At 34.9% G+C, this 24,104-nt stretch overlaps 1 protein-coding gene across 1 annotated transcript; it reads right to left on the reverse strand.

The window, feature by feature from the left end:
• Nucleotides 1-875: 875 nt before the first annotated feature.
• On the reverse strand, nucleotides 876-8,981 carry LOC110098527. The gene is made up of 9 exons (XM_020825385.2): nucleotides 8,826-8,981; nucleotides 5,108-5,230; nucleotides 3,434-4,978; nucleotides 3,256-3,337; nucleotides 3,096-3,162; nucleotides 1,781-1,966; nucleotides 1,638-1,698; nucleotides 1,391-1,562; nucleotides 876-1,299 (listed from the first exon to the last, which is right to left on the reverse strand). The coding sequence occupies exons 1-8, from the start codon at nucleotides 8,854-8,856 to the stop codon at nucleotides 1,396-1,398; spliced, it is 2,262 nt and encodes a 753-aa protein (XP_020681044.1). The 5' UTR covers nucleotides 8,857-8,981; the 3' UTR covers nucleotides 876-1,299; nucleotides 1,391-1,395.
• Between the last annotated feature and the right edge of the window lie 15,123 nt (nucleotides 8,982-24,104).

The raw sequence follows: 24,104 nt of genomic DNA on the forward strand, positions 1-24,104 counted from the left end.
ATTTTCAATTTTATGCCTAGGAAGTTTAATAGGGCTGCTGATTTTTGTGCAAAACATGCTCTTTCTTCTTCCTTTATTTGGAGACAAGAGCATGATTTTAATTCTTTTGTTGATTTTGTTAATATCCTTAAGGAGGATGTTTTTAGACCTCCTTAAGGTAGCATTTGTAATTCTGTTTTCATAGTTAATAAATGCCTTTTAATGGCTTTGTTCAAAAAAAATAAAATAATTTTGCATGATAAATTTTTATAAAAAATAGAAACAAAAACACAATGATAAAAAATTATCCCAAATAAAGCCTAAAATTTTATTTTGTATAACTTTTTTACTACTTTGTAAACCATAAACACTAAGCCCTAAAAATTATCCCAAATGAAGTCTAAAATTTTATTTAGTACAACTTTTTTTCTGCTTTATAAAACAGCATTTTAATACAAAAAATTTCAATTCAAAAAATATTTACTAAAAAGTTGCTCTAAAAGCCAATAAGAGAGATGTTCGTTTGTCTGAGGCTTTGTTTGGGACGGCTTTCTTGATGCTTCTTAAAGCAATTTTTTTAGTATAAAAATTAAAATTTTATGCTAGAAAGCAGCTTTGAAAAGCAGAAAGAAAGCCGTCCCAAACGAAGCCTAAGTATATAAAAGATGCAGACCTTTGATGGATTGAAAAGCATTGAAAGGTTTATTAAAGATCAATGTAAAAGAATTACTGATGCAATGGTCATGGCATACCAAACTATCACATTTCTGTTGAGCAACAAATTTCCATATCAATTTTCAAAAAAAACCTGCTTTTCTCACAACAATCTTACAACTGTATGCAGTCGTACACAAATGGACCCTAAATATAACATGCACCAAATCAGAAGCCAAAACTAAGCAAATAATCTATCATAAGATTTTGATGAAGAAAAATCACAATTTTCAACAGCATGTCCTCAGGTTATTATACAGCTTTTAAAAAAAAAAATAGCATCTGTTCCATCATTGTAAATTTTGTCCAGCTGAGTAAGGCTTGTTTCACTTGAGAGGAAACTATAACAAAAACTAGATTATCGCAACGCCTTCCAATATACTACAAAGTGAAAGCTCTTGTTTATACAAAAAATGCTATATCCACCCCTACTTCCCTCCAAAATAAAATAAAAATAAAGTCAAAATTGATCATAGCATGTCAAACCTATACATACTATTGAGATTAAGCACCTTATAGCAGCCATTCAAATAACAGATTGCATGGTTATTTGTCAAAATCCCAAGTTTGTACTCATCATCACTAAGTTTTATTTATTGATCAAATCTGCAAATCAGTATTAACGGGAGAAATTTATGTTCCAAACATATACATTTTAGATATTAAAAGATATATGAGATAATGAAAAAGAAGTTACCGCTCTCATGATAATTGAATATCATTACTCTTGATAATTTGGCTGTAAAAGTACCAATGTTCATCTGAAGTTGTTATAGCAGGTTGGCCAAAAGGATGCTCTTCTACAAAATGTTGAACATCATCGCTGATAAGAAGGTTTTCAAGATAAACTCGAATATCTCCTCCTGGCCCTGCTTCTCGTAATATAAATTAAATTCTGAAATATGAACATATAAATAATGAATTATATGCAATGAATGTCTTACCTAAGGAATTATCTCTCTCATCAGTGTACCGGTATGGATATGGAAAGATGGCAGTGTTAGGCTACAAAAGAATATCACATTATTAATGCACTTTTATGAGTAAAAACAAAATGAAAGAGGATTAGTTGAGTAGTAAGTAGTACAGGGTTGCAAAGGGCTTTGTATGGAGAATCATCTAATAACAATGTGTTAGATGGAGAGAAATCTCCCTTCTGCCATGGAAGATCAGATTCTTCCTTGTTCCATAGTTTCTTCAGCTCCTTCAAAACTAATGGCTTATGATGATTCTCAATAGTTCTGGCACCAGTATATGTGCACTTTGATTGATCCTGAATCATTGGGAGGGAAGAAATAATTTTTGGCTGCATTAAACTTTTAAAGAATGCAAAAAATATGGTTTGTTTTTTTAAACAATATTAAGAAAGTATTCAGAAGAATAAACTACAATTCAAATTTGATCAAATAATATTTAATGTGTCAACTTACAAGTCTAAAAAGTCAAAACCCTTAGAAATAATTAAGAAAATCAACATTATCATCTTCAACAATCTTACCACTGAATACAAAACTGTAATTATATTGAAAGGAAACTCAGGGGTCATTCTACATCCACTTGTGAGATTAAGTTCTAAAACCAGTAGGTAAATGGATGATGGTTTTCATCCATTACAATATCATGCAACAAAATGAAATGCATGATATCCTAACTATTATCTCTGAAAAATTAATTTTACCTAAACACCGTATGGCCAAAAACTAAAATAACATAAGGCTTCTGATGTCTTTGCAAAATCAAGAACACCAATACCGAATATGATTTTATCTTCAACCGTTGATGATGCGGCACAACAAATTAGATTTAAATTCATTTAGAATTTATTTCAACACTTAATTTAAATTAGGATTCACAAATTTATTTTATTTAAAATTAAAATGAATTATTTTTGGATTATAATAGATTTAAATATAATTTATTTAGGATTAGATTTAATTTAAAATTATTTCATCTAATTTGTAGTCTTATTTTTATAAGTAGAGATTCCTTATTTGTATCTTGGATAATATGAATTGAAATTATATGACTCTTCCTCTACTCCTCTCCTCACTACGGAGGCGAATTATTACGTCCAGTCACCGGACGTCCGGACATCCAATCCAGACGCGCCATGTAACCTAAATACACCGGGGCCCGGTGTATTTGGGTGACATGATGCGTCTGGATTGGTGTCCGGACGAATCCGGACACCGCCGGACGAATCCGGACACCGGACATAATAATTTGCCCACTAGGGATGGATCTGATGTTTTATGAAAACATAGTTAGTTTTATCTTAAAGGTGATAAACAAAACACAATTTGTTGTTCACAAACAATAAAGCAGGATTAACTAATAACTACAAAACAAAATCAAATTAGTAGTGCTTGCACAAAATAAGTGGAAGTATTCCGAGTACGCACCCAACAGAATAGCAATTTATGTTTGAACTCCTCGAGAAGGTAGTCGAGAGCACTGTCAACATTATATCTACAGAGAGATAAAACAATCATCATTACTAGGGAGCATAAAAAATTGAAGACAAAAAACACTGGAAAATTCAAAAAAGAATGGAAGTCATACTTTCTCCTTGAGGACCAAATGCCTATATGAAAATGATCAAAGCAGAACTTCAAAAAATCATCACAAAATGGCCTTTTGAAAACTTACACAAGAAAACATCATATTAGCAAGGAGTAAATCAAAGTTATTATTGAGACTTTTATCTCGGGAAGATTGAGACTAGCAACGTTTAACTTACATGGTTTTCCCCCAACCTTCTTCTCAACTCTATAAGAATTACAATAATCGTTGACTATATCACAAAGCAGGCCATTCAGATCAAGAACAAGAAGCTTTCTCTTGGTGCGGCATGCCAACAATCTTTCTGGTGGAACTGAGCCAAATTCTTGGACTTCTTTCTTTTTCTCTTTTAAAAGTAGATCATCCTCCATAGCGGAGCTAAATGAAACAGAAGTTACCCTTTCCTTTTGCTCTGTTACCCTGTCTCCATGAATATCTATGGAAACATCCTTCAAAGGGTGCACCATCAGATTCTGAGAGCAATCATATGATTCAACAACTCCCTCAACCACACCATGCATCTCAAAACCAATTTCATTCTTAGGGATCTTTTTACTGAAACATTTGTTCGGTGTCTGGAATGAGAAAGCAGTCTCTTCCTCATTAAATGAATCCAAGTGATTACTGTCTCCATTAGGTTTGCCAACAAAGCAATCTATGACACCCGTAATTGGTGATGGAGGAAAGCTCAATTCCCCTTTGAAATTAGCATACAAAGCTTTTTGATTAATTTCAATAGAAATGGCCGAGGAAAATGAGCGTTCAGAAATATTTTCTTCATGCATAGTGCAATTCATTTTGTCAAAAACTGTTGCATGTACTGTCTTTTGAAATGCCTTTTCAGTGTTTTCATCATTGCTACATTCAGTTTGTGGAGGCATAGAATAAATCTTATGTTGTCTGACAATTTCAGCAGAGCATGAGGGGTGATTTAATGTCCTATCAACTATATCTTTTTCTAGCGCATCACCTTTGATTGAAGACCCTTCATTTAGGGAAGATTGTGAAGCTGTCTCATCATTGATGTTATTTTGCATTTCTAAAATAGCGCCTGCAATTTCTATCACACCACTATTTGAATTGTTAGAACTGAAGTTGGTTTCGTGTATCAACTTATTACTATCAGGATAACAAGCAGTTATATCAACAGGAATACTATTTCTCTCAAGTGCTCCTACCAGAGTGTCACCAAAAGATGGTTCTTGACAGAACTTTCTCTCTGACCCATATTCAGTAACATCAGGCATGTTATCTTTTCTCCTTTTCATGGAGGGGTTATGTGTCTTCAAGCTGGTGCTCATTAAGTCAATATGATTTTCAAACTCTTCATGAATAATATTGCCTTTGATTACAATATCCAAATTTTCTGGTAACCTATCTTTCTCTACTAGTGAAAGATCGCTTGAGAGATGCTTATTCATTGTAGCAGCATGTGTGACTTCTGATGAACAATCAGATGAAGTGAAAGCTTGATCAGCTTCAGATAAGGAAGCTTGGTCAGATTGAGATACGTTGGATCTTTGGCAGTCCTTATCTGTTACTAAATGCGAACTCATTGCTGAAAAAAGTATACATCGCTCAGAACAACTTGAACTGTCAGCCAAAGTAACATCCTCCTTATCAAGTACAGCATCTGAACTGCCACATTCCTTTTGGGAAGAGAACGATCTTATCACAGAAGCCTCGGAAATATTTCCAGCAGAATCAATCTTGGCATGTATTTCTGTGTCACCTTCTTGATTAGCCCATGCCATAAAGTTATTATAACAGAAAATTTCACTAGTCAAATCCATTTTAGAATTCCCTTCCTAACTACTATTAGTAAATTATTCCCTGGTCATGTTCCACTTACCATTTAAGAATGCTATGCAACCATTCTTCTCCACATTATCTTCATCGTGTTCCATGCCATCAGCACCATATACAGTATGCCCATCCTCTTTTCTTTTCGATCTCTGTTGCTCCAAGTGATGCCCTGTGTGAAATAAAAGAAAGAAATCATTGTGATACTTAATATGAACTTTTCCTATGACTTATTTGGGTTTTTGGGAAAATTTTAAATGGATATATATTGCTATTAGGATATCACTGTTTAAATGACTTCAAAACAAAAACCTATGATGATGAAACTTGGCTTGTCTTGGTTTCTATTTTAGTTCATATGTTGAGTGAGGAGATAAGTTAAACACAAAAAATTCTAAAAGAAAACAAATTCTGCATTTTATGATGCAATTTAGGAAAAAAAAAATAATGTTGTTTTGTTAGAAAAAAGAACAATATTTGAATTTTAACTTCACTAAGATATTCCCTAACCAACCAGTTCAAAGATTTGAAGCTTGAAGCTACTAACGTGGGGATAGCTTCAGGAACTTCATTTGGTCATTCATAACTCTCTTTTCTGCTCTTTTAGCCAGGTCAATGTGGAACAGATGGTAAGTGCACTAAAATTTTGATCAATATAACTAAATGCTAATACTTCTATTTCACATGCTATTGATAAAGGAAAGAGTATAACAAAATTGAGATTTTAAAAGTTGCATGTTAAGTTGTTTGACTAAAAAGTTACATAGATGTGTGAACAATCACGAATCAACCCCCGGATGTGTACGGTGCCACATGATACACATGGCAAGACCACCATTTATTTTGGATGATGACTACAATGAAGAGTATAATGAGCATTGTTAACACTATCAAATAATAATGTCAGTGGTCTAAAAAGAAATTAGTAGCTATGATGTTTGTTTCTTTACGTTAGGGTCCTTAGGAGCAGCTAGAATTTTTCCATAACAGAAAAAATACATGTGACAGCAAAAACTGCACAGGAAGTAATTTTCCTGAAGATAATACAAAGCCCATTTATGTATTCAAGAAAACCATGAAGGTTCAAGAGAATGGGCATATTATTTTTATTGAACTTTTTCAGCAAATTACTCGAGCTATATCATAAAATGCAACATGAGCCATTAAATCATAGAATTGGCATGGCAAAAGGGTAGCCAAACCACAATCTATGATGCACAGACACTGACATGGATACGACATGATACGGACACAAGTTAAACATGATATTATAATTTTTAAATTTTAAAAATAGTGTATAAAAATTGAATGAGTATAATATTAAAAATATTTTAGAAATAATAAGTCATTTAACTAAAATTTTTGCATAAAATAATTAATATTAGGATGTCTAGAATCGAGCGTCAATGTCATGTATCAGGCATCAAGAGAGGAGACAACAATGCTATCGAGAGTCAGGCATTGATGTTATGCAATAAGTATCGGGCATCGATGTCAAGAGGACATAGTTCGTCAATGTTGAGAGGGCGTTAGTCATCGATGTTAAGATGATGTCGGACAAAGATGAGATGTCAAGTTGTGGGTGAAGAAATTGCTATCATCGAGCATCAATGTTAAGACAATGTCAGAATTTGATGTTGAGATGGTTTTGAAATGTTGAAGTTGTAACGACGTCAAATGTCGTTGTTGAGATGATATCAGTCATTGTTGTGAAACCAAAGTCACAACCGCCAAAGAGAAATGAAAATGAGAATATTCGATAAAAGGGGTATTGAGTGCGAGCAATTGATTTGATGTTGTAAAGAGAAAAATAAGAAATTAAGTTTTTATATTTTAAACAAATAAAAATTTTAAATATAAGAAGTTATATTAAAAATATATATATAATATTTAAGACATGTGTGTCTAATTTTTATTTAATATTTTTAATTAGGTACGTTTTCGCCGTGTCGGAGTCGGAAGTGTGTCGAACACGTGTCGTGTCGGATACACGTCGGAGACTGCATGCCTCTTTGAGGATAAGTGTCGGTGCATCATAGACCAAAATGTTTTGACAAAGCAATATACTTCTCAAGGAGCTTAGCATCTATGTCTAACACTTTTTGGAAGTTAAACCCCTCGCCTAATATGTGGCGAGGGGGAGGTAATGCCACATGAGCTAATTTGCATAGAGATTAAATAATAGATACTTAAGTCACGATTTTTTATGCTATAACAATTGATTGTATAGAGATTCTAGCATCGACCATTTTATGTGACCTTGTTGGGTGTTTATGCATGCATGTATGACTTTTAAGTGTAAATACAATAATTTATGATTTTTTATATTTTCGAAGGAATGTTTGGGCTGTAGCATAAATGAAGTGGTTGCTTACTATTGAACGTTTGATGCATTATTGCATGTACAAATATATGCATACACATGTATGCATATTAATGTCAAAATCCTGATACCATCTTATAATCTTTTAAGACTTATCTTATCCTCGTGTCTTGTTATAACCCAGTCTATGGGTATAATAGTCTCCAAACTTTATTGAAGGAACTCTGCTAATGAAAAGTTTCAAAGGAATAAGCAAGCATTAGTACCTCCAATGATGCTTCATATGTTGGATTTAACAATGTATATATGGCATATGTATATATCTTTAAACTACACTTAATTAAAGCATGCTAATAAAATGTACCAAACTCTGTACATAGCCTCAAACTCACAGCCAATAACTACATTCAATATCAAATCAACTTACCATGTGTCCATCCAAGACATAAGCTCTAATATCAGATTAAACTAACCTGAGAACCACATGTCTGTTAAATTGTGCAGGACAAATATAACCCTCTCCAAAGAACTCAAGGGACTTGGCTTCATAAACAGAATAACAAAAATAATTGAGCCCTAAAACAATTTATTTCATCCAAAACAACCCTAAGGGGCTGTTTGATTCCAAAGTTTAACCAAGATTTATTTAGAGTAAATCTCTCCAACCAGTTTTTTTAGCTACATAAATCATTGGACCTTCTTAAATCCTTTTTTCGCCAATTTTGGACGAAATCCCGAATTTAGTAAATACAGAGGTAAGGCATATTTAATAGATTTATAGAAATTCTCTCCATTATGCATCTTCTTCTCCTCCATTTAATTCCTAAATCTTTAAAAAAAAAAATTGTCAAACGGTTTACTACGATTGAATTAAATTTAAAATCTATCATGGCAAACAACTTTTAGGATTTAACGCCACCTGGATTTTACTAAACATGGAATTACAAGCTTACTAAATCCTACTTGAATTAAATCCTGCGTATAGGCCAAACAGCCCTAATTCCAGCACTCAAGCTTACACGGTAAATAGAACAGACAGCAAAAACGCAGAAGCTTCAAATGAGAAACCTAATAAAATCCCATGATGCCTCAACAAATTCAGATCAATTTTGACCCGCTAAACACGTAATACCAAAAAAGGCATAGACTTTCATCTCTTTCTTCGCAAAACCAAGCGAATAAACTACGTAAACAATAACTTCAAACAACATGATCACATATCACCACCTTCCTCAAGAAAACAAATAGCAAATTACAAACAATGCATAATTCCAGATAAAAAGTGTGACTAGTAAACTAACGTGGTAAAAGTAAAGCAAAGATCCAAAAAAAAAAAAAAGTCTAAGATGCCGTAATCCCGAACCCTAATAGCTGAGAAGAATCAAACAAAAGTACCTGAGACCAGATTTTGTAAAAAATCATAATTAAAGAAAAAAAAAAGTACCTGAGACCTCCATGAATGCCCGCTTCGACATTCCTCTTTCTACACTACGACTCTTCAAATCCTGAACCCTAATCACTCGGACTTCGAAGGGTTTACAATTTCGATAAGCCTTATTAAATTGCCACACGCCATCTTAGAATTATAATTCACTGCGGAACGAATTTTTCCCGATGGTAGAAAAGATATTTTACGAATTAGTTTGTCTCAATTTAATTGTTATAAAATATTTAAATGATAAATATATTATAAGTTCTGCGAATATAAAATATTTATATATACTAGTTTTATTGTATAGGTATAAAATGCATGTTGTTAGAATTAAAAAAAATTATAAAAATATCAAATTATTGTATGAAAAAAAATTAATAAAATTTATGCTATTCTTCAAATATACTCATTTAAGTAAAAAGATTCGAGGCAAGTTTATGTATAATGTGAGGGTTCCTAATCGATTTATGTACAAGAAATCGCAAAGTAGCAATAACATATGTTTTTTTCCCAAAAATCAAATAATTGCACAGGTTGCTGGAGCAAATTTTAACACATGCTAATTTTATGCATATGATTAAACATTTTGATTGTCATCATCATCATTAATCTTGATACATCATCGAAAATTGTTTTGATCGAGATTGAATCTCGAGGCATATTCAAGTTGGAAACTTTTAAAATTAAATGTGGGATCATCTGAATTATAATTTCAGCAAACTTATAGTCAAACTAAACTACTCAAAGAGACGAACCTAACAACACCAAAATCGGTCCAATCCAAGCCCAAATGGATCCAAATCGGGGGCTCAAACGACTTTTGGAAGGGTCATATCATTATTTGGATGACAAAATGATATTCAAATATGACATGCTTATAGTCAAATCGAGCGGCTTGTCAGGACGAATCCAACGAGCTCAAGATCGTTGAATTTCGACATCGTTAAGGTACTTAAACAGTTGAAAAACTATCTATGATTGAGGGAATTAATACGAGTCATCCGATGGAGCACTCCAAACCTGCCCAAGATCTTCTCTATATTTACGGGGTGTGCCACTTATAAAAATATATAAATATACTACCACTCTCTACATGAAGGAGACCTTTGGCTAGAGACTAGAGAGAGCTCTAAGGCTTCAAGAGCTTCAACACCACTGCTGGCGAACCCACGACTACCGTTAGAACACCGCTTGGCTGTCTTTCACTGTTAAGCTTCTACCCATGCACCGCTAAATTTCAGCCTGACTATTGTTGGACCACCGTCCTGTCGCCAACCATCGAATTTTCACCCAGTTGTCGGCCGCCACCGGACTTCAACCCGACCATCGTCGGAATACCACCAGGACGCCAGCCACCACCCAACGTCCACCGGGCCGCCGACCGATGCCAGACTTCAGCTCAACCATTGCCCGGATGTCGACCATTGTCTGACTACTGCCCGGTCGTCAATCATCACCAGACTTTCACCCCACCGACGACTGCCGTTGGGCCTCCTCTTGCGACTAACCATTATTGGTCCTCCATCGGGCTACCAAGTATAGTCCCTCTAACCTTTATCGCCAGACAATGGTCTTTCTAACCTCTTTAATTATCTTACTACGCCCCTCTTACCTTTGTCCTCACCAACTACGGTCCTGCTGACCTTTGTGGCCCACTAGCTATGATCCTTTCGACCTCTATCGCCAAACAATAGTCTTTTGAACCTTCATTGCCCACCGACAACGGTCCTTTCAACCTTCGTCGCTCGTTGACCATGGTCCTTCCTACCTTCGTCTCCTGCCAACTATGATCCTCCGACTAGGGTCTTTCCGGCCTTTATCGCTTGTCGACTACGGGCCTTTTGACCTCCCTTGCCCATCGACTATGGTCCTTTCGACCTTTGTCATCATACAATAGTCTTTCAAACCTCTATTGCCCGCTAAATATAGTTCTTCCAACTTTCGTCGCCGACCAACTATAGTCCTTCCGACCCCCGTCGCTAGACAATGATCTTCTCGACCTCCGTCGCCCGTTGACTACGATCCTTCAGACCTTCGTTGCCCTCCAACTATGGTCATGTCGACAAAATGAACATATCAATGTTTGTTCTTCTAATTTGCACCATGTAATGCACTCTATATTATGCTACATCAAACCAAAGCCTCCCCCACAAGGAAGGGCCTCATTTGTAATTGATTGTAAACACTAGTGGATTCATTCAAATTAGGCCAGGCCATGGTTTTTCCCCCTTTTCATGGGTTTTCACGTAAAAACTCTGATGTCTCTTATGAACGCTACACCCTCTCTTTTATTTGCTTGTGTGTTGGATCTTCGTACAAAGCTAAGACATTAAATTTTATATTTCTCTATCACCGTGAATATCCTATTATGCAATAGTTTGGCATCGTATGTGGGAACTTGGTTCTCGATTGTGGGGCAATTTTTGCTCCGACCTAAAAAGGTCGTTTGTATCAACGCCCTAGTATCAGTTATTGATACATCAATTTCATGAGAATTAAATGTGGACTGGGGGAAAACCTTGAGTACAGTCATGGTCAAGAAATTTTCTCCAACTCTTCCAATATCCATGACTATATATTGGGATCATATATCTTTTAGCAAATACAATGATATTTCCAATAAATTTTAAGCTTTATACAGTCCATAACTGGACTTCTACTCCTTGGGCAAGGTCTTAATCTCGACCTCAAAAAATAGTAATTATTTAAAGATAGATCATTTTTTATCTTTGATCTGGGATACACGTGGTGTTCGCCCCCTCCCAATCAAGGCAAAATCAATCCTAGGGGGATTCAATTCGATATCTTCCATACAAGTTAATGTCATTGAGCAGCACTCAGATATACAACCTCGAAAAGGTTATACATCCTTGGTGGATTCTCTCAACCTCTTTCATACAGGTTAACATCATCAAGCAATACTCTGATATACAATATCGAAAAGGTTATACATCCTTGATGGATTCTCTTGACATCTTCCACACAGGTTAATTTCATCGAGTAATACTCTGACATACAATCTCTTATAGGTCATACATCCTCGATGGATTCTCTTGACCTCTTCCATATAGATTAATGTCATCAAACACTACTTTAACAAACAACCTCGGAAAAGTTATACATCCTTGGTGGGTTCTATCGTCCTCTTTTATATAGGTTAACATTATCGAGCAGTGCTCTGACATATAACCTTAAGTAGGTCATACATAATTGGTAGATTCTCTCGACCTCTTCCATCTAGATTAACATCATCGAGTAATGCTCTGATATACAATATCAGATTTAGTGGATTCTCTCAACCTCTTCAATTTAGGTTAATGTTATTGAGGTAGTGCTCTGTCATACAACCTCGGATAAGTCATACATCATTAGTGGATTCTCTCGATCTCTTGCATATATGTTAACATCATCGAGCAACTCCTTGACATACAACCTCATATAGGTCATACATCCTTGGTGTATTCTCTCAACCTCTTCTATATAAGTTAGCATTATTGAGTAGTGCTCTGACAGATAACCTTAGATATGTCATACATCCTTGGTAGATTCTCTCGACCTCTTGCATATAGGTTAATGTCATCAAGTAACTCCCTGACATACAACCTCAAATAAGTCATACATCTTTGATGAATTATCTCAGCCTCTTTCATATAGGTTAATGTCATTGAACAATACACTAATAAATAATCTCAGATAGGTCATACATTCTTAGTAGATTCTCTAGACCTCTTCCATACAATTCAATGTCATCAAGCGATGATTTGATAAACAATATCAAATATAGTATACATCTTTGATGGATTCTCTTAGCCTCTTCTATATAGGTTAACATAAAACTGTTACTCTCATTGACCTTCATTATCCGAGGAGCTATAGCAACCTACCGTCTAGAGGGGCATACATAAATGAATATATGATGCTTGAAGATTAATACGATAAGGATAATAAAGAGAAAAAAAGGAAGAAAGAATATGCCTGGAAGATCCTTTGGTTTTTTTATAACTCGCCTCCTGTCAGATGAGCTAGAACCATCTTTTTGGGTACTATTCAGGGTACCCTCACCTCTAGTTGACAATATTCACCTCCAAATATGGGAAACTTGTAGCCATCAGATCTCGATTGCCTCCGCAGCTGGTAGTTAGACGCTTGCCAGACAAATTTCTCCTAATGGGAGTGGATTAAAGCCTGCGTAAGTATATCGAATCTTGATCACCTCTGCCACCGGTATTTAGACTATTGTTGGACATTTTTTTCCAATAGGAGTGAACTAGAACCTGCATAAGAGTATTAGGTTTAAATCTCATCCGCTGTTGATATTTAAACTATTATCGGATAGTTTTCCCCCCAATGGGAGTGAACTCGAGCCTGTATAAGAGTAACGGGTCTTGATCGTCTCTACCGTTGGTATTTAGACACTTGCCAGATATTTTTTCTCCCAACAAAAATAAACTAGAGCCTGCGTAGGAGTATCGGGTCTTGATCACCTTCCCCGCTGGTATTTAAGACTATTGTCGAATAGTTTTTCCCCTAATAGGAGTGAGCTACAGCCTACGTAAGAGTATCAGGTCTTGATCGCATTTACCGTCGATATTTAGACTCTTGCCGGACAATTTCCCCCAATATGAGTGAACTGGAGCCTGCGTAAGAGTACCAGTTCTTGATCGCCTCAGCCGCCGATATTTAGACTATTGTTGGACAATTTTTCCCCCACTAGGAGTGAATTGGAGCCTGTGTAAGAGTATCTTACATTGATCGCCGCCACTAGTATTTAAACTCTTGCCATATAATTTTTCCCCCAATGGAAGTGAACTAAAGCTTACATAAAAGTATCGGATCTTGATCACCGGTTCCGTTATTTAAATTCTTGCCGGATAGTTTTTCCCACATTGGGAGTGAATTAGAGCCTTCATAAGAGTATCAGGTCTTGATCCCTGCCACCAAAAATTTCAAAATTTTTGCCGGTCCAATTTATCCTAATTTTGTAGGATAAATTTTGGAACCGGCTAAGAGAGGTGGTGCCCTTTTCCTAGCACTTAAAAGGTGTATTTATAGTTCTTCAAAGGAGGTTTGGAGAGCAATCTTCTGAATTTTTAATTAATTTTTGGAAAAATTTAATGTCAAAAAATATTTACTTCTATTTTTTAGAAAAAGAGGAAATAATTTAAAAAATTAATTATGTTTAAAAAAAATAAATATACAGTAAATTAATTATTTCATTTCAAAAAATATTCTGATTTAAAACAAATTTTGGAATTTTTTAGCCAAAAAATAAATATCTATATATATATATATATATATATATATATATATAAGATTTGGACAATTCTTTTAGTCCAGATAATCGATTTTCAATGTTCCGGATTGAATTTTGATAATTTTAAAGCTCAAAAAGCCTCTTTAATTAGCTTTGGGCTATTTGAAAAGATTTGGAGAAAACTTTTTTTACAATTGTTTGCTCCGATTAATGCTCTGACTTTGAAGACTGCTAAAATCATTGATATATTTTTGGACTCTACCAAATTTAACATCCAAAAATAGGGGGGCAACTGATACGTCATCGAAAATTCTTTGATCGAGTACAAATCTCAAGTCATATTCAAGTTGGAAACTTTCAAAGTTAAACTTGGGATCATCTGAATTCCAATTTAAGCAAACTTATAGTCAAACTAAACATCTCAAAGAGACAAACTAACGACACCAAAATCAGTTCAATCTAAGCCCAAATGGACCCAAATTTGGGCTCGAACCATATTTAAAAGGGTCAAAGCATTATTTGGATGAAAAAATGATATTCAAATATGACATGCGTATAGCTAAATTAAGCAGCTCGGCGAGATGAATCCAACGAGCCCAATATCGTTGAATTCTGACATCATTAAGGCAGTTAAACAGTTAAAAAAACTCTCTATGATAGGAGGAATTAATACGAGCTATCCGATGGAGCACTCTAAACCTGCCTCGGATCTTCTCTATATTTATAGGTTATGCCACTTATAAAAATCAATCAATAAACCCCTGCTCTTTACATGAAGGGGACCTTTGGCAAGAGACTCGAGAGAGATCTAAGGCTTCAAGAGTCCAACACCATGGCTGGCGAACCCACAACTGTCGTCGGACCACCTCTTGGCCGTCTTTCAATGCTGAGCTTCAGCTTGACTGTTGTCAGACAACCACCCTGCCGCTGACCATTAATTTCCACCCGGCTGTCGGCCGCCACCAGACTTCAGCCCGACTATCATCGGAACACCGCCCGGCCGTTGACCACAACCGGACTTCCACTGGGCCACCGACCCATGCCGGACTTTAGCCTGACCATTGCCTGGACGTCGACCGTCGTTGGACGACCATTGCCCGGACGTCGACCGTCGTCGGACTTTAGACCGACCATCGTCAGACCATCTCCCGATCGTCGACTGCCAACAGACTTCTACCCCACCAACGACCGTCATTGGGCCTCCTCTCGCTACCAACTATTATTGGTCCTCCACTAGGCTACTAAGTATAGTCCCTCTGACCTTCGTTGCCAGACAATGGTCTTTCTGACCTCCGTCATTTGTTGGCTACGATCTTTCTTAGCTTTGTCTCCCACCGACTAAGGTCCTTCCAACCTTCATTGCTCGCTAACCATAGTCCTTCCGAACTTCGTCATCTGCCGACTATGAACCTTTCTACATACATCACTACACAATGATCTTTATGACTTTCGTCGCCCACCAACTAGGGTCCTTCCGACCTTCATCGCTCGTCAACTACAGCCCTTCCGACCTTCGTCACCATACAACAGTCTTTCTGACCTCCATTACCCACCGACTACAGTCCTTTCGACCTCCATCGTCATACAACAATTTTTCCAACCTCTGTCGCCCTCTGACTATATTCTTTCTGACCTTCATCGCCCACCGACTATGGTCTTTTCGACCCTCGTTGCTAGATAATGATCTTCCCGACCTCTGTCGCCTACCGACTACGGTCATTCTGACCTTCGTCGCCCACCAACCTAATGAACATATCAATGTTTGTTCTTCCAATTTCCATCGTGTGATGCACTATATATGATGTACACTTGCTACATCAAACCATAGTCCTTCCGACCTTCGTCGTCTGCCGACTATGAACCTTCCTACCTACGTCACTAGACAATGATCTTTATGACCTTAATCGCCCACCAACTAGGGTCCTTCCGACCTTCGTCGCTCACCGACTACAGGCCTTCCGACCTCTGTCCCCATATAACAGTCTTTCTGACCTCCATTGCCCACCGACTGCGGTCCTTTCGACCTCCATCGTCATACAACAATTTTTCCGACCTCTGTCGCCCACTGACTATAGTCTTTCTGACCTTCATCGCCCATCGACTATGGTGCTTCCGACCCCCATCGCTAGACAATGATCTTCCCGACCTCTATCGCCTGCCGACTGCGGTCATTCCGACCTTCGTCGCCCACCAACCTAATTAACATATCAATGTTTGTTCTTCCAATTTCCACCGTGTGATGCACTATATATGATGTACACTTGTTACATCAAATAAAAGCCCCCCAGGAAGGGTCTCATTTGTAATTGATTACAAACACTAGTGAATTCATTCAAACTGGGTTAGACCCCATGGTTTTTCCCTCTTTTTAGGAGTTTTCACATAAAAACTCTAGCATCTCTTATGAACGCTACACCCTCTCTTTTATTTGCTTGTATGCTAGATCTTTGTACAATGCAAAGACATTAATTTCATATTTCTCTTTCGCCACGAATATCCCAGGATGCAACAAACCTCATCCCAATTACTCAGGAATGTCTTTATGAATCCTCATCTTACATTTATTAATGTTGCATATTGTATAAGATAATAAAAATTTTCTGTACAAATTCTGCCCATATTAACATTGTTTTACCCTTTTTTTTATAATCATTCTACACAAATTTTTTCATAAAATTCAAAGTACCTCACACTGCTCCAACTGCATATTCAACACAAAGCATGTTATATTCAATGGCAAACAATATATGATAGAAATTATTTTGACAATTTCTTTAAAAATAAAGAAAAAAAAGGAATGAAGCGCTTTAAAACCAACAGAACCCAAGCTGTAGATGAAATTATCTGCAGCTATACTTCCATTAGAAATCCAAAGCTTTGCCATCCTAAGCATCATATAGAGCTGCTTTAATGGGGGAAGAAACCAAGCCTTAAATATATATATAATAATACACACCCACACACCAAAAACTCATCCCAATGCAAGCATAAGCCCATGGCAGTAAAATGCCTAAGGTTCAAATTATTATATTACTGTTGAAGTGATGCAAAGAGCTCGAAAGAATACAGAAAAAGCAGAAATGTTTAAAGACAATTTGAAACTAAAAACCAATGATGAAAATAGGCCGATATAAATCAAGAGAAAATGATATCACTAAATTTAAATAAATCCTTAAAAAAAAAAAGAAATAACTACTATCACTAAATTTGATGGAAGAATAAATATGGTTATTCTAGACATACTATAATTCAATTTTATATTATGAGTGAAGGTATAATCTCATTGTGAGCATCATATGATAAATTAATAAGAAAACAAATCATAGAGTATAACAGTACTCAGAACATGATAAAAAATTATTAAAATCAATTTCAATAATAAAGTTGGTCATAAATTATGTGAAGAATTTAATGTTATGAAAATAAATGTTGGAGTAAAAAAATACAGTAAAACAATTAAAATATTTTCTGAATTATAAATAAAAATTTTACAAAATAGTGAAAGCATAATATTAGATTCATTGTAAATTTTCTTAAAATAAAATAATAAAAGGTACAAATTACTTACCTCAGGTTAAAAGTAGATGATAAATAAGCAGGAAAAATCTCAGCCTCAATATATTTGATTTAGACAATTTATGTAGATAATCCTAAAAAAAAATAAAGTGAAATATTTGTTATGCAAAAAAATTTATATAATAAAGCAATACATGACTGTGTCTAAATGAGTATAAATATGCATTTATTATAATTGCATTGCCACCATTTCTTATGTTACCACTGCACAAACTAAATGGAAGCAATAAGTAATACTCAATTTTTTATATGAAGAGATCGCTTCTTACCTGAAAAGCAATAATAACCCCACCAAAGAGAAAATGAGAATGGAAGTTGATTCTACCAACCATGGATGATATTTCAAAGTCTGCCAAATATTCTACTCCTTTCTAAACTTCTAGAATAATAGCATAAATTTTTTTATTGCAACAAAAATAAACCCTTGACCTTTTTCATCCGGGCTTGGGAACGGCATTTGCGGTTTCAAATTTTTTTTTGTATAATGACGTTATCTCAAGCATGATATCACTAAAAAAAACATCAACAAAAATTTTACTAGACATAGGGTATAAAATAAATAATATAAATAAATTAAGACAGTTAAAGTACTTGTATAACACCCAATAAGTAAACAATGGAGATATGCAAGAGAGTTTTAGATCTTGAAGGTAGAAAGAGTTTGAATTTGAGAGATGGGGTTTACTTTGGTTTCACTATATGGATACATTGGGTCAAGACAACGATATTATAAATAAGAATAAGCAAGAACATGCAATTATGAGAGAGAACGAGAACTACAATTCCTACTGCATAAATGAAAAATATCACCAAAAAAACATAAATAAAATTAAGAAAACATATATGCAAACTCAAACAACTCATGTGCCATGCATGAAATCAAGAGAGAAAATAGTATTACACAACTCCAAGTGAGCAATCTATTAATTTCTCAGTGCCAATTTGTTAAAATTAGGAAATATAAAAAAGTTTAAATATTTAGATTTATTGGACATGGATATATCAAAGAAAATTTACACAATTACAATTTTTACATATTCTGTTGGGAGGCCTCATCATAAATAATAAGAAACATTTTATGGGTGGCACTGCATCGGTTGCAAGAGAAGAGAACCCAAGCCATCCATGATGCAGTTGCCATTCGGTTAAACAAGTAATAATTAAAATGAAAGGTTGAGATTTAATTTGAATAATTTAAATTAATTTAAATGGATGGCCAGAATTTGACGTGGAAGGAAACTCAAGCCCATTTTATAATAGTAGTATACAAAATTTGAGTTATGTGTTTCCCTTCAAATGAGATCTTATCCACTATTTTATTGCATATGCTACTAAAACTTCAAAATGTGATTCTTCCCATGCTTTCTATTTTCATGACATTTAGCATCTCCCTTGATACAATTTCTTAGATCTAGATCCAAGAAAACCACAAATTTTATATCATTAAAAAAATAAAGCAAATTATTAAGCTAGAAAAAAAAAAGAAATGAGAACAACAATAAAGAAATATAACACAGGAAAAACAAACCCTAGGCAACCTTAATTTAACCAAGCAGCATGCAACGTTGGATTAATTTCACCAAATAGGTGTACTATTTGCAATGGTCGATCTTGGGCTACTTTCTGGTTGCCAGAATGGCCATCCAATGAGGTTGAGTGGTGTGGGGTGCAAAAACTCTCATCGTTGTTCTACAAAAATTCACTTAAGCAATCTCTAAACCAATATAAATTATAATTGATACAACATTTCATCAAGTATATATATAACTTGAGAAAAAAACAACCACTCACAAAATCTAGTAGCAAAATTAAGAAATAGAATCTGAACCCAAAAAATCAAAAAAGATTTTAAATTTCTATTGATTTATCCTCTATGTTGATGATCTCACTGCAATTAGTAACTTCAATTACTAACATTATATAATTAAAATAGATTGATTATCATAAGTCTACCAACCAGTAACGAAAGATAACAGTCGTTAAGTGAAGAAAAAAGGAAAAATCCAATTATATAGAGAAAAACAATTAGATATTATCACCTTATAAATACATCCTTTTATATGAATGGTATGATTCAGAAGCACCACTCAAATCAGAAGACTTTATATTTGTAAATCTGAATAAAGCTTGAAGTTATGTCGTCGCTAAGTCTTATCCATCTTTCTAAAGGTAACAGATATCCTACAAAATTTAAGAAAAATAAATAAGTACATTAGGAATTCAAGATAGATGTATAATTGAAAATGAGGTTAAATTATAAAACCTTTTGCAAGAAACTACATGAATACAATGCTTAGCAAGATCAGCTCCATTGACATTTAAGACAAGCACATATTTGAATATTTAATATTTGAAGTTAAAGAATCTAGATGATATGAAATTATCTAATATCCATAAAAGAATTTATTGTACAACTTATTAAAGAAATATTAAAATATTATAGGATGAAAAATAATCTCTTATGCTTGCATAATATTGACCGTCTGGTTGTGCTATATGAACTGCTTGAGATTTTTATTAAGATAATCATGCAGGAGTTTGAGTTAAGATTTTCTTTTTTAAAATTTAATTTGATGTAATTATCATTGAGTTGTGAAAGTTTTTAAAAGTCTAGCATTTCGTATTCATGATAAATATATAAGTTCAAAATAAAATAATTAGAAATAATTTCATGTTCATATACATGGGAGATCCATTGGTCACCCGGATTAATATTCGAAAAGGTTTGAAAATAGTTTGTAATTTCAAAATAATTACTATAATAATTATTTAAATAGTCAAATAATTAAATAGTATAGAAATACAATAAAAAATAAGTTTTGGTTTCTAAAAATATTTTTAAATGAAAATACATATTGTTTTGAAAAATATGAGGTATTATACGCAAAATTAAAATTTAAAGAGGAAAATATATGAATTTCTCAAGTTTAATGTAATTAAAAGGATTTTAAAATAATTTAAAATAATTAATATTTGAAAATAATTATAAAATTAAGTTAAATACTAAAGCTTTTATAATTTACAATAATTTAATAAAAATAATTTTGTAGATTTGGAAAAAGATTGAATTTAAAATTAATTAATTACTAATTAACTAAATTATATTTATTTTGATAAAAATATTTAATATAATATTAATTTAAATATTAATTAAATACTTAAAATAGGTTTAATTAAATAATTTAAAATATATAAGGTATTTAAAAGTAATTTCTATTTAAAATTAAAGAGAATTAAATTCTAAAAATTTTTATATAAAATATATAATTTTTTAGTTTAAAAATAATTTTTAATAATTATTTAAAGCTTTGTTAATTAAAAGATCATGGTCGCGGACCATCCGATCTCCCGCGGTTTGGATCAACGGCTTTGATTGTGTTGGAAGAAATGATCGACCGCGATATCTATTCCGTGATTCAGACAAAATTGTGGAACGACAGAATCTTCATTGTTGATCAAATGATCAACGATAGAGATCTCGTACACCCGAAACTAGGGCGAAACCTAGGCCCGAATATGTTTTTCGTCTCATTCTCGCAAATCACATGATGAAATTTAAAAACTACATAATACTTACCCAACTGGAAGAGGAATTGAAGCTGATCCAATGAATTTGCCTGGTCTAATTATTTCTAGCTTGTGTCCAAACATTATATTACTCCGCTTAAAAATAACATGATAGAAAATTGTGGAAATAGGATTATTGAAAGAGGAAGACAAGATAGAGAGATGGAGAGAGTAGCAGAGAAATGGAATTGTATTATGTTCTAACCAAGTATATATAGACAAAGTGCAAAATAGGTATGGTAACAATTTACAAAACTGTCATTTCTTTATTATCTTTATGGTCTAATATCCCCCTGCAAACTGATGGATCTTTAGTTATCATCATTTTGTGTCATAGCTGATGAAATCTTGGAGTTGAGAGTGGTAGAATGTTGTTATGTTAAATATGATCCCAGACGAAGCATTGGTCGATCTTAATATGTTTTGTACTGGCTTGGAAGATGGGATTGTTGGCCAACACGATGGTCAAGGTATTGTAACAATAGAGATCAGTTGGTTGCTCCAAAGTGATGATGAAGTTAGTTAATATGCGCCTGAGCCAGATAATGTCAGCTATGAGAGCAGCTAAAGCGCGATATTCAGATTCTATGGAAGAACGTGCCACTGAATGTTGTTTCTTTACGGTCCATGAGATGAGAGTTGTACCAAAAAAAGATTAAAAACCTGACGTAGACTTCTTGGAGATTAGATCACCTGCCCAATCAGCATCTAAAAAAGCTTGAATGGTGAGAGAGCCTTTTGTGATAGGTAGGCCATAGTCAAGAGTTCCTTTGATGTATTGTAGGAGGCATTTGAGAAGATAGATATGTTTGGGAAGCGGGTCATGTATATGTTGAGATAGAAGGTTGACACTGTAGGAGATATCTGGGCGAGTTGAGTAAGATACTGAAGAGAGCCAGTGAGTTTCCTATAAAGTGAAGGGTCAGAGAGCTCCGACTTGTTAGAAGGAGCAGGAGGGAGTTTGGTGCATGTTGGGTTGGCTAATGGGTTGCAAAAGGCGAGGTTTGATTGTTGGAGAATAGAGTAAGCATAGGATTGTTGTGATAGGAAGTATTGATGTGGTTGTTTGGTAATTTGGATGCCAAGAAAGGTATGTGCTTGACCCAAGTGTTTCATAGCAAACTTGGAGTTTAATTGATTAAGAAGTTGTTGAATGGAAATCGAGTTGTTCCCCGTGAGAAGGATATTGTCGACGTAAATAAGGATAACGATGATTGTTTGAGGACAAGTGAGAATAAGAAGCAAAGGGTTAGATTTGTTATGTGAAAAACTGAGAGATGTTAGGTAGGAAGTGAAGGTGGTACCGTTGTTGCGGTGCTTGTTTAAGACCATAGATGGCTTTGTTGAGTAGAAATACATGGTGAGGATTAGAAGAGTCTTCAAAGCCTTTAGGTTGGGTCATGTAGACAGTTTCAGATAGGGTACCGTGAAGAAAAGCGTTTGTAACATCAAGTTGTTGGACAGGCCAGTCATGATGGAGGGTGACGGTTTGAAGAATTTGAATGGTCGATAGTTTCACAACTGGGCTAAACATTTCCATATAATATATTCCAAATTCCTAATGGTTACCCAATGCCACTAGGTATACCTTGTGATGGGCTCTGTTTCTTTCCGCATGAAATTTAGTTCGGCATGTCCATTTACATCCGAGGACATAAGCATCTGGTGGGGGTGAAACCAAAGTCCATGTGTCTTTCTTTTGTAGAGAAAAGAACTCATTTTCCATAGCTTGGCGCCACTCAAATTGTTTTTTAGCTTCTGTATAGGATGTAGGGTCATGAGATGTCTGCGGATTCATTTGTTTGTGAAGTAAATTTAGTCTAATTGTGGGTTTGAGAGACCCAGTCTGGCGTCGGGTAACCATAGGATGATGAGATATACCTTGGTGAGATGTTTGTGATATGGTCGGTGAGGTTGTATTGTTAACATGTGTTTGAGAGGAGGTGGTTTGAGATGGAATCAGAGGTAATGTTGATGGATGGACGGTATTGGATGCTTGAATGTTGGAGGCTATGTGAGGGTCGGTTTGAGAAGGGATGGAAGCTGGTGTTAATAGAAAGGGGTGGTTGCTTTGATCAGTTTGAGTGGTGGATGGGATTAGATTTTTGAACGGAAAACATGTTTCGTCAAACGTAGTGTGTCTTGACATGAAGATATGATTTGTATGGACATTATGACACTTATAGCCCTTGTAAGTGTCAGAGTAGCCCAAATAAATGCAGGATTGAGCTTTAGGTTGCAGTTTATCATGTGAGTGGGGAGGAGTTAAAGGAAAGCACTCACAACCAAAAATTCTAAGGTGAGAGTAGGTAGGTTGGTGATTGTGAAGAATCTCGAATGGTGAGATTTTGTTGGTGGTGAGTGACGGCATTCTATTGATGAGGTAAAGAGACGTGAGCACGGCGTCCGACCAATAGATAGGGGGAACCAAGGCTTTGTGAAGTAACATATGAGTGGTTTCGATAATATGTTTGTGTTTGCGCTCAGCGAGGCCATTTTTCTCTGGTGTGTATGGATAAGATATTTGGTGGGAGATGCCATGATCAGAGAGGTATTGGCTAAGACGATTATTCACGAATTTAGAGTCGCCATCGGTCCGAAGGCATTTGATAGTATGAGAGGTGTATTTTTCAACATAGTTTTTAAAATTAATAAAGATATTAGCAACATCATATTTGTGATGCATATAAATTAGCCATGTGTATCTTGAGAAGTCGTCCACAAAAATTATGTAGTATTTGTAACATTGTATCAAGTCGACAGGGTAGGGACCCCATACGTCATAATGAACAAGACTCAAAAGTGTATTATGTCTATGGACAGATTATTCAAAAGCAAGCTTATGACACTTGGACACTTCACAATAATGACAAGAAAAATGCGAATCTATTTTT

This window comes from Dendrobium catenatum, unplaced genomic scaffold, assembly GCF_001605985.2.
Source record: "Dendrobium catenatum unplaced genomic scaffold, ASM160598v2 fragScaff_scaffold_133, whole genome shotgun sequence".
Taxonomy (NCBI): Eukaryota; Viridiplantae; Streptophyta; class Magnoliopsida; order Asparagales; family Orchidaceae; genus Dendrobium; species Dendrobium catenatum.